At 37.6% G+C, this 12,532-nt stretch overlaps 1 protein-coding gene and 1 long non-coding RNA gene across 4 annotated transcripts in view; both read right to left on the reverse strand.

The window, feature by feature from the left end:
• Positions 1-6,407: 6,407 nt before the first annotated feature.
• Positions 6,408-9,519, reverse strand: LOC122746509. The gene is made up of 3 exons (XR_006355546.1): positions 8,318-9,519; positions 7,288-7,390; positions 6,408-6,909 (listed from the first exon to the last, which is right to left on the reverse strand). It is a non-coding gene; the product is annotated as an uncharacterized LOC122746509 (long non-coding RNA).
• A 610-nt stretch (positions 9,520-10,129) lies between these two features.
• Positions 10,130-12,532, reverse strand: part of LOC122746502 (sodium-dependent phosphate transport protein 3-like) — a 54,163-nt gene continuing 51,760 nt past the window's right edge. For 2 of the 3 annotated variants that reach the window (XM_043992150.1, XM_043992151.1), the window contains exons 11-12: positions 11,637-11,727; positions 10,536-10,720 (exon numbers count right to left, since the gene is read on the reverse strand). In XM_043992150.1, the coding sequence (XP_043848085.1) occupies positions 10,586-10,720; positions 11,637-11,727 (226 nt within the window). In that variant the 3' untranslated portion in view covers positions 10,536-10,585. Of the gene's footprint in view, positions 10,721-11,636; positions 11,728-12,532 lie in introns of all 3 variants that reach the window. The other variant, XM_043992152.1, reaches the window with a different exon arrangement.

Consider the following 12,532-nt stretch of genomic DNA (forward strand, 5'->3'; position numbering starts at 1 on the left):
TGAGCCTATATATGGGACAAAGAAGTAGGTGCTACCTAAGGCATATTATATATTGCTCTATGGCCAAGAAAACATTACAGGACAACTTTGGACATAGGGGTCAAGAAAAGCCCCTAGAGGACACTGTGCACAGTGACAGCAGTATTGTTCTATGAGCAATTGTGAATGACTTGACTACTCTCACCAGTGCAGTGGGCCAGGACAATCCCAAGGGACTAGTAATGAAGCATACTATCCACTCCCAGAGAAGGAACTGATATTGATTGAATACACACTTTTTTTTTTTTAACGGGGCAATGGGGTTAAGTGACTTGCCCAGGGTCACACAGCAATCAAGGGCAGCTAGGTGGTGCAATGGATAAAGCACCAGCCCTGGAGTCAGGGGGACCTGAGTTCAAACACTTGACACTTGCTAGCTGTGTGACCCTGGGCAAGTCACTTAATCCTTATTGCCCTGCTGCCCCCCCCCAAATAAACCACAACAAATGAAGAAACCAAAACAATTTATAGTCATATGAAAAAAATGTTCTAAATCATTATTGATTAGAGAAATGCACACTAAAACAACCTTAAGATATCACTTTACACCTACCAGATTGGCTAAAATGATTGAAAGGGAAAGTGACAAATCTTGGAGGGGATGTAGAAAAATTGGCACACAAATTCATTCTTTCTGGGATTGTGAACTGATCCAACCATTTTGGAGAACAATCTGGAATTATACCCAAAGAGTTATTAAATTGCCCATACCCTTTGGCTCAGAAATACCACTAGTAGGTCTATTTCCAAAGATGATTAGGGGAAAATGATAAGAAACTACAAAATGTTTATAGCAGCTCTCTATGTGGTGGCAAAGAACTGGACATAGCAGGGATGCCCATCAATCGGGGAATGAACAAACAAGTTGTGGTATATGATTGTGTTGAAATACTACTATGCTATAAGAAATGACGAGAAAAAATATGGAAAGAGTTGCATGAAATAATGAAGAACAAAATGACAAGAACCAAGAGAACATTGTATACAGTTACAACAATATTGTTTTAAGAATCACTTTGACTGAATAAATTATTTTGACAGTTACAAATATTCAAGCTAACAATAAAAGGCATATGAAGAAAGATGCTATCTGCTTCCAGAGAAAGAACTGATAAATAAAAGTATGTATAGAATAATTTTACATACATACATCTATTTGTGTCTAATGGTAGCCATCTCTAGGGTGGGAGGGGAGAGGAAAGAAAAAAAGAAATTCACATGACAATTTTGTTGTGTATTTTAAAGGAACAGCAAGTCGTGCATGGTAGATTTGCAGTTTCATGGGCAATCATCTTTTTATTGTACTATGCTACAGAAATGCTCATTTTGTTCCATAAATTAAAAATAAAATCAATTATTAAAAAAAAAGAAAAAGAATTTGCTTTTATTGTTACTCTCAGACAGAAGTAGAAAATACAAAGGATAATGCATTTCTCCTCCCCATATGCTTTAAATGTCTTGTTCAAGCTTAAGGACTTTATTTTTATTTTTTTAATTTTCGCAGGACAATGAGGGTTAAGTGACTTGCCCAGGGTCACACAGTTAAGAACTTTATTAACTAGATTAAGATAGGGCTTTTATCTGTGTTCTTCAGAGAGGGTCTTATGGTGAAGCCATGCTTCAGTGACAATTTTGTATTGTCAAGGGCATTGTTTTGGAGCTACTATGGCTATAGGTGGTCTGTAATCAGGCTTAGCTTTCATATTGGTGTTTTTTTTTTAAGGGCAATGAGGGTTAAGTGATTTGCCCAAGGTCACACAACTAGTAAGTGTCAAGTATCTGAGGCTGGATTTGAACTCAGGTACTTCTGACTCCAGGAACAGTGCCTTATTCACTGTGCCACCTAGCTGTCCCCTTCATATTGTTTTAGGAAGGGAATATGAGTTTCATCTTTAATTTGGAAAATGATGAGAGAGGAAAACATTTAATCATGTTACTCAGGCCTCAGGCTTTGGTGAATGTTGTTTTTTAGATGAGCTACCAAACTCCAAATAAAACATGACCAAGTAGGAGACAGGGGAGCCAAAAAAATGAGTGAACTTACCTAGTAATCTAAGAGATGCACTCACTGTCTTCCCTGATCCATGTTAGTCAGTGAAGTACCATGGTGGCTAGCACACTGGGTCTGGAATCAGGATGCCCTGATTTCAAATTCTGCCTCAGACTAGTTGTGTGACCCTAGGCTAGCCTCTCAATTTCAGTTTCTGTATATGTAACTTGAAGGTAATAATTGCACCAACCTCCCAGGGTTGTTCTAAGGATCCCAGGGATGTTGTAAGAGAAAACATGTAAAGCACCTTGTAAGTATTAAAGCACTATATAAATCCCAGTTATTATTATATTTAAAAAGAAGCTGTGGGGGCAGCTAGATGGCACAGTGGTTAAAGCACCGGCCCTGAATTCAGGAGTACCTGAGTTCAAATCCGGCCTCAGACACTTGACACTTACTAGCTGTGTGACCCTGGGCAAGTCACTTAACCCCCATTGCCTGCAAAAAAAAAAAAAAAAAAAGAAGCTGTTACCTTTTGAAGAAATGACTGAGCAAAGACCCTGAATAACATTCCTCCACTTGGCTGTAATTATTTCATTGTAGATTACTGTATTTGATACTGTACTTTGATGCTTCCAAGGAGAAATGTACTAAAGACAAAACTAATTGACAGTAGCCAAATCTAAGCATTTACATTGGTACCCACAGTTCTCAAAAGGTAGCAAACTTTATTTCCTCATATCTGGGCAAAAACCAATGTCCATATACAGAATAACAGAATTGTAGTATCATAACAACTGGAGTGAAAATTACATATAAGCTATAGTTATCAATACTGTTTTTTAAAGTTCTAGATAAGATTTTTGGAAAGAAAATGAATCTTTACTCACCTGTTAATATTTTACTGCACTGGTTAAAAATGTAGGTCACTAGAGAGAATGAGAGGCCAATTTCTTTACAAAGTCAATTTGGCAATATTTATTCAAGATCATGTGATACCTTCATTTTAAAATAAGTTTTTATTGATATTTTCTGTTTCTTACAACACCATAGTACGTCATATGTCCCTCTCCCTCCCCCTCCTAGAGAACCATCCTATATTACAAACTTTTGTTGGAGATGGAAAAGAAGTCAGCAAGGTGATACATTGAAAAGTGTGAAAACATATGCAATATATAACATTTTGGACCTTTCACCTCCATGAAGGACTAATAGATTGGAGGTGTTTTCTTCTATCTTTTCATTCAAGTATCACTTGATATCTTTAATCATAACATATTTACTTTAAAATTTCTAGTATGTTGGGGCAGCTAGGTGGCACAGTGGATAGAGCACTGGCCCTGGAGTCAGGAGGACCTGAGTTCAGATCTGGCCTCAGACACTTAACACTTACTAGCTGTGTGACACTGGGCAAGTCACTTAACCCCAATTGCCTCACTAAAAAAAAAAAAAGAAAGAAAGAAAACAAATTCTAGTATGTCATTAACCTCTCCATTTACACTATTGTAGTTACCATGTATATTATGTTCTTGCCTCTGCTTACTTCACTCAACATCAATTTATATAGATCTTTCCAATACTTCTCTGTATTTGACACATACATTGTTTTTACAGCATAGTAATCTTCCATTACATTCATGTACCACAATTTGTTTAGTTATTCCCCAGCTGATGGGGATCTACTTTGTTTCCAGTTCTTCACTATCACAAAAAGTGCTGCTCTAAATATTTTGAAATATACTGCAACTTTTTCCTTATCAATAGCTTCCTTGGATTATAAGCCCATATGAGATACTTTCTATATGGATTTAAAATCATAAAATTTCCTGAATGTCCTTTGTTGAATCCCTTGCTAGTAATCTCTAGTGCAAAGGATCATACTCCTTAAAATTGCTTCTTCCCTTGGATGAATCTTTTGGGTTACCTTTCTGAATAGGGGCAACTTGATGGTGCAGTGAATAGATCACTGGCCCTGAAATTGGGAGTACCCAAGTTCAAATCTCACATCACTCACTTACTAGCTGTGTCACCCTGGGAAAGCCATTTAGCCCCAGCTGTCTTAAACATCTGCAGCCATCTCCAGTCATCCTAATATATACCTTGCCACTGGACACAGATGGCTCTGGAAGTAAAGGTGACATTGGTGACCTTGCACAGCCCTCCCTCACTTAAAATTCAATTCAGTGCAAGTCATGACAGTACCCTGATGTCACAGTCCTCTTCAAGAATGAAGGACAAACAACAAGAGTTCTTCTGAATTGTTCAATGTCTGTGTTTGTCCTTCATATGTATTTGTCTGCTCTCAGTTGAATGTGTTGTTTCTCTGGTCTAATATCTCCAATAACATGGTCAATGGGAAGGAAGGGTTAAGGGGGAGAAACTGTTTCTTTTACCCTCCCCTTAAGAGCCATTCCTTCTCAAGATTATTAGCTTCAAAATGGAGCCAGTCCTCTGAATTGGACCTGCTGAGTGACTAAATGGGTTCACCAATTGATGGACTCATTGCTAAATTTCTTCCATCTATGTAAAAATGACATAGGTATGGTGCTTGTTTGTTGTTATTGTTGTTTTTTAACAGGGATTCACTCTGCTAATGTTTTTGTGGGGAACAGGTTTCTGTTTAATAAGGCCATGCCATTTAACCTCTCTCAGCCTCAGTTTCTACATTTATAAAATGAAGATAACAACAGCACCTACTTCACAGTGTTGTGAGCATCAAATGTAAAATGCTTTGCAATCCTTAAAGTATTATATAAATGTTAGATATTAGGAGTAATAGTAAATACTTAATAAGTGATTTCTGATTGATTGACAGGAGAGCTACATATCCAGAAAAGGTAAAGAGGTATGACTTTTAGGCTATAGCCCACCAGTAGCAGAGACAAGGGCTTATCCATTAGCAATGTCTCATTTGGATATGAATTTGGGGAATTCCAATGCCATGTAGAAGCTATTTAATCTGAAACCATTCTCCCCAGAGCTAATACAGAAGAGAGTATACTCCTGTAGTGTTGGGGTGGGGAGAGATTGTTTATACTACTGTTCTTGCCATTGCTTTGAAGTAATTATCACTTTGTAAAAGCTATCTCCAATTGATGTTAATTGTTTAAATAGAATTGGAGTGTTCACTGGTGATTAATTGCTGGTAGAACTATACCAGGGGGGCACCTAGGTGGCACAGTGGATAAAACACCAGCCCTGGATTCAGGAGGACCTGAGTTCAGATCTGACCTCAGACACTTGACACTTACTAGCTGTGTGACCCTAGGCAAGTCACTTAACCCCCCATTGCCCCACAAAAAAAAAAGAACCATACCAGAATGGGGGCTTGAATCAATGACATTAAAATGACACCCAACTCCTCAATGGTGCCCTTAGAACCCTGGGGTGGGGACAGTGTAACTGACCTCAGGCTCAGCTATATATTTATGTTTATCTATCTCAGCCCCAGGACAGTTACATTGTCTCCTCAGAATTCAAAGGTTATATGCATCTATGTCACCTAGAGGCCAGCTTCAGTATTATAATGAATATTCTCACCCTCTCTGTCTCTGTCTCTCTCTATCTCTGTCTCTGCCTCTCTCTCTTTCTCTTTGTGTGTATGCATATATACATACATACATATGTATAACATGTGTATGTAATTTTCTTATCACTATAAACATTATCCAGCCTTATCAGTAGTAAAATGTTAGCTCCTTCATGGCATGGCCCATTTTCTTTCTTTTTTCTCTTTGAATCCCCAGTGTTGCTGCTGTTGTGTTATAAAAATGGTGGTTAATAAATGTTTATTCATTTTAGTGGAGAAGCATCATATATCAAGAAAATTACTCCATTGTCAAAATCCATGAACTAGAGGAGAAAGAAAAAGAACCAATGTATCATTAAAATGTATTAATTAAGTGTACTCTGAGTATTGTGCATAGTGCTATGGGAAAAACAACACAAAACAAACCATAGCTGAGCACCAAAACAAAACAGAAATCAAACCATTCCTTCCCACTAGGTGCTGACATACTATAATTAACTGGCAGAATACTGAGATATTGTCATGGAATACTGTTCTGCCAGAAGAATTGAAAGATTAAAAAGCCTCAATGGAGGAATAACTCAGAAATGATAGGAATATGTTAAAGGGTCTCAAGTTGATCCCATATGAGGATCCCTAAGGACTTGGAGTACCTGGCTCAGAGAAAAGAAGATTTGGGGGCAGCTAGGTAGTGCAGTGGATAAAGCACCAGCCCTGGATTCAGGAGGACCTGAGTTCAAATTCGGCCTCAGACACTTGACACTTACTAGCTGTGTGACCCTGGGTAAGTCACTTAACCCTCATTGGTCCACCAAAAAAAGAAAGATTAAAAAGATTGGCCCTCTAGGTTACCTTTCAATGAGCTCTCTGATTCCCTTTTTAGTTTAAATCAATGAACATTTATTAAGTATCTGCTATATGCTAAGTACCATAATAAGCATTGGGAATACAAATTAGGAAAAGAAAGACAGTCTATACACTTAAGGAGCTTACAATCCAATGGAGGAAGACAACACACAAAAGGAAACCAGAAAGGGAATAGACACCAGGGTGTACCCAGTGAGGGTGCAGCTTGTTCCATGGAGTTGAAACCAAGCAGAGCTGAAGATGGAGAGTGGAGTGAGCTGCAAAGACCAAGATTGTGCTTTATAAAGAAAAGTTTTGAATGAAGTTTAGCACGTCACCATCAAGTCCTCCAAACAGAGGGGAGAGAAGACTGAGGGAGGTGGATATATCCAAGGTGTTGAATATCCAAGGTTGAGTTAGTAGCATGGTGAAAGATCTGAAGTGACCAGATTATTCTGGGGGGGGGGGGGGGTATCTTGTTCTATGAAGTTGAAACCAAATAAAGCTGTAGATGGAAAATGGAGAGAGTTAGTGACTTGGAAGGGAAGAGGGATATTTCTATGCATCACTTTTTTTGACCAAATGTTTTCTTGTCCATGGTCCTTTTTGTGAATGAAGGATAAACAACAGTCAAGGGAGAACTAAGGAAACCCAACTACTTTTGGACAGCTCATTATTTGGAAGATTTTCTTTGGACCAGATTTGGATTTGGCTTGCAAATTCTAACAGTTATTCCTCCTTTTGTACTCTGGAGCAAACAGATTAAGTCCAATTTCATTTCAATTATGAGTCCTTCAAATGTGAGAAATGCTGTTTTTCCTCCCAAATCTTCCCCCTTTTCCAGGCTAAATATCCAGAGATACTTCAATCAATTATTACTTACATGGAATAGCTCCCAATCCTCTCACCATCCAATTCATATGCCAGCTCATTCATGTCATTTGAGGAGAGATGTCCCAAGCTAGACACAGAATTTCAGATGTGACCTGTTTGGAAATTAATGTTGTGGAGATATTAAACAATCTTGGCATTAGAAGGGGACAATGAAGCCAGTGGTCAGAGGCCATGAAATCCACCTCAAATCCAAACAAGAATTTTCTGAACAATATCCCTGGCAAGTGGAAATTCAGTCTTTTTTCTTAAAGACCACCAGTGATGGAAAGCTCACTATTTCTTAAAGTAGCTTATTCCACTTTTGAAACACTCGTTGTTAGGTAAGTTTCCATTGTATAAATCCCAAATAGGCCACTTATAGGCATCTAAGGTCATGAGTTTTATTATTGCCCCTCTTTTTGAATATTATTTCCAATAAATTATTAGACCTCTCTTTTGTTTTCTTCCATTTCCTTATATGTACCTAGTATTCTTGGTGTACCAGGCTTGGCATGTCTTTAGGGTCAGTTTTCTCTCTCCTCCTCCCCTTTTATTTTAATAGTTCTTGATTATAGACTATAAGCTCCTTAAGGTGGGCATTATTTATTTTTTATTTTTTTTTTTAGTGAGGCAATTGGGGTTAAGTGACTTGCCCAGGGTCACACAGCTAGTAAGTGTTAAGTGTCTGAGGCCGGATTTGAACTCAGGTACTCCTGACTCCAGGGCCGGTGCTCTATCCACTGTGCCATCTAGCTGCCCCGGTGGGCATTATTTTTAAAAACTTTTTTGTATATTTAGTATTCAGCACAATGCATGGTTCATAGTGAATGCTTAATAAATGTTTATTACTAGATTAATTAAATAAAACCTGTTAGGCTTTAGACAAGTATATATTTATTGATCTTGGTGAAGTATATCCCAACCCATGATTATTCCTATATTTTAACCATAGTCCAGAAACACAAATCCCAGGTTCATATACCATCTTCTTAGCTAGCCAATCACCTCCCAGATATGTCTTTCTCTTCTCAATCTCTTACCTTTAATTGACATTAATAATGAAGATACAATCCATGTCCTTAAAACCTTCATTTGTTGTTGTTCAGGGCATCATATTCCTTAACAAGACTTTTCAGGTTCCTTTAGGTGGTATGTTTGTCTCTACATGAGTCAGCAGAAGTGGTCAGTTATCATCAAATTGACAAGCCTGGGAAGATTCTCTATTAGGTCCCAGATGCAAAGCCCAAGAAGACAGCATACCTCTCTTGTTTATGCTGGGCCAGAAAATAGCTGACTTAGTAACTCTTGGAAGAGACTTATTAGCACCTGCTATTTACCTTGTCTTTTTCTGAACATGTTAGGATAACCCATCATCTGATGGACTCTGTGGTTCTGCATCATCATGCTTTAAGAAAAAAAAATGCTTCTTCTAGAGATGGTGTAGGACCATCCCACACCCAACCCCTTATAAGAATAGACTAAATAACAGGGCTCCTAGACCCAGTGGCCTTCATTCCTTTTTCATGTCATATTCTTACTTTGCTAATAGTTATAGGTTAGAATTTCCTTCTACCTCTTCAAGTCATTTTTTGTTTCCTCCATAAAAACACTTCTTCCCAAGGAATATTATATTCTCCTTTATACCCTTCATTCCTAGCCTCAAGTCTCTCTCCCTACTCCATTTTATCCTCCTCAGAAATGACAAGATGATTTTCTAAATCATAGCTTATATTAATCTCCTATCAAATGAAGCACATTGGCTCTCTATTATTTCTAGAATCAAATATAAATTTCTCTTTTTTAAAATGAAAGACTCTTTACCACCTGGTATCATCCTGTACATACTCACCTCTACATACTCTATGATCCACCCATAAAGTCCTATTCTCTGTTCCTCACACATCTTCAGTGTGCTCCATTTTCTGCCTTCATGTCATCCCCTCTTGCTTTCTAACTTTGGCTCTGAAAACAATAATCAAATTAAAACTACCAAAACATCCCTCCTTGGCTATTGTCCCCCTGAATGTGTTATCTTTCACTATTAGATTGACAAGGACTACCTTCTTTTTTGTATTTGTATCCTCAGAATATAGCATAGTTCCTGATACGGTGTTGTAATTCTGTTGTTTCAGTTGTATCTGACTCTTCTTTTGGAGTTTTATTGGCAGAAATACTCTAGTGGTTTGCCATTTCTTTCTCCAGATCATTTTATAGATTAGGAAACTGAGGCAAACAGGGTTAAGTGACGCGCCCAGGGTCATCTAGCTAATAAGTGTCTGAGACCAGATTTGAACTCAGGAAGATGAGTATTTCTGACTCCAGGCCTGGAAGTCTACTCACTGCACTACCTACTTGCCCTGCCTGGTACATAGAAAATGGTTGATATATGGTTTTTTCTTGCATTCATTCGATTAAACAGTGAGATTTATCCACCCTGTTTCATCTTGCAGTTCATAACCAATAATCTCTGAAGGTGAAGTTGCTTCATCTTTTTTTCCTTAGTTTTCTCATCAGCAAAATGAGTGGACTGGACTATATGATCTCATAAATCCTTTGTAACATTTTTACATTATATGAGTTTAAGTCCCAGCTTGGTCTCCAAATCTTCTCTCTGTATTCTCTGGTAACTATTCATTGCTATGATGCTAGAGACCTGGTAGGACTCATCTCTGATTGAGCCTTTCCGGGGGTGTCCATTTCCTCACAACCCCTAGGCATGTGGTCAGTGTTCTTAATTTTGAAAAAAGACAAAAATGCATTCGTGGATTTCTTCTATAAAATAGGATTAATTGCAATCAACCTGGTCAGAAAGAAATTAAGTCTGTGATAAAAGACACCAATGCAAAAGTTACTAAGACCCCAATGAGTAATTTTAGTGATCTAGATAAAGAAAACTACACCATAGGGACAATGATGAAATATATCAGAAAGCAAATTCAATGCTTTTAGGAAATAACAATTCTTCTATCAGTTACTGTAAAATTGTGTCCTTCCTGGATCAATGAATTCTCCTAAGGCATTTGTAGAGTTCTGCCTTATGGAGTAGAACCTAAAAGTTCACTTAAACAGTTAGGGCATCTGAATAGACTGTATATGTAACCCACCTTAGCAAGTCAAGCTGCATATAAACTCTTTAGAAAGCATGTTTAGTTTACACAGTTTGCGTCTCAGAATAATAACTGGGAATAGAGTTAAAAGCAATTCAGAATCCAGAAGTTCAAGTGGCTGAAAAAATAAAATAACAGCAAATGAAAATCCTTTAGGATTATCTAGATCCATTTTGACTTCAGTTTATCGTTCATGAACACTCAGAATCGGGTGAGTCTTTTCTCCTTAGCCCAATCCTGGATATCGGCACGGCCAAAGATTACGTAGATGATCATTCCTGCCAGATTAATTGCAGCTGATAGCAAGAAGACATTCTTCCAGCCAGATACAGAGTCCTGTGGGTATAAAACTTACACTAGTATCATTCCAAAAATTTTCCACTCTTCTAAGTCCCCCAATTATCCCTTCAGTTAAAATATAGAAGAGTCCCATAGTAGAGGAGGTTCTATGGGATTTTCATTTTGCATCATGGTGAAAGTAACTTTTAGTGAATGATTGGCAACAAAAAAACCAAGCTTCAAAACATGGATGTGGTAGAAGGCACAGTGGAATTATAGCTTGTTCCATTTTATTTGGGTGTTTATATATTACCCCTTGGTTGTTCTTAGGAAATGTAGACAGCAATATAAATGAAAGGGTTTTTTTTTAAAGTTCAAGGTGATTGCTCTCTACAAAAATCTCTAGAACTCTAGCCTTTTAAATCATTAAATCTGTTTTTAGATGGACATATGAAAAATGAACAAAATGATCCCTGTGAAGACTATATTAGAGCAGAATTAATCACAGTTTAAATCTTCCAAAGAAATCACTACCTGTGCTGTTCCAGGCCTGGAATAAAGAAAGATTGAGTTCAAATCTAGCCTGGGGCATATATTAGTGATGTGACCCAGACTAAATCATTTAAGCTGTTTGCCTCTGCTTTCTTATCTATAACATGAAGATAATAACAACACTTACCCCATAGCATTGTGAGGACCAAATGAGTTATCTGTAAATTTTTTTATATAAAAAGTATGCAGCATCCTGACTCATAGTAGGGACTATATTAAGTCCCAATCTCCTTTCCTTCATTGACCCAACACTCTCTGGACCCTTTTCTTTACTTATCACTTGACAAGTAAAATTCAATTATTTTTGAGACAAAAACTGTTTGAAGTTTATTTTGTGTCCCTATGTTGTATTTCTCTCTATAAAATGTTTGGCCAAGGCAAAGTTTAAATCCTTTTCTTAAAATGAGATTGTGTTTTATACCTGATTTATGAGGTATCCAGTAACAGTGGGTGAAATTATTCCTGGCATCATAGTAAAAACTCCTCCAAGTCCCATGAGAAAGCTGGTGTACCTAGGGGAAGAAAAAATTCCCAGGTTAAACTGATTATTAATTTAGCCTAACATAGGTAATGATTCCATTATTTCAATAGCAAGACATATTCCAAACATTTTTAGAGAACATGGCCACTTGGCCTTTACAAAATCCTACTCTGATGCCTCATTGTAGTATGGAGGTGACTATGGGTTCTTCAAGGCTATGCCAGAAAGGGATAAGCTTTGTAAGGCTCTATCATGTTGGCAAGATTTGGGGTACAACCATGGCAATAGACTGAAAACAGGGCCAGCCATGCTAAATATGTCAAAATACTTCACCAGTACCTGACTACTTGGTGATGTAATTTCTGACTATGACAAGCAATGAAACAAAGACCATATGAATAATTGCAGTTTTATGTACCACCATTTGTTACTAAGGATAAAGAGGTAGGGGAATTCAATGAAGAACTTGATAAGTCCCTTAAAATTAAATCAACATACACTTTGATACTAGGTGGCTTCAGTACAGAGGTTGGAAAAGATGAAGATTCTAAGAAATATATAGAAAAGCATGGTTCAGGAAGAAGCAATGAGATACCAAAAAAAAAAAAAGAGTTGCAGAATGCATAGAAGTGGCATATCTTTTATTATTATTATTATTATTTTTGAGGGCAATGAGGGTTAAGTGACTCGCCCAGGGTCACACAGCTAGTGAGTGTTAAGTATCTGAGGTCGGATTTGAACTCAGGTCCTCCTGAATCCAGGGCCAGTGCTTTATCCACTGTGTCATCTAGCTGCCCCCCCCCTTTTTTAGAAGTGGCATAACTTTTAAAAATCAT

This window comes from Dromiciops gliroides, chromosome 3 (genome assembly GCF_019393635.1).
Source record: "Dromiciops gliroides isolate mDroGli1 chromosome 3, mDroGli1.pri, whole genome shotgun sequence".
Taxonomy (NCBI): domain Eukaryota; kingdom Metazoa; phylum Chordata; class Mammalia; order Microbiotheria; family Microbiotheriidae; genus Dromiciops; species Dromiciops gliroides.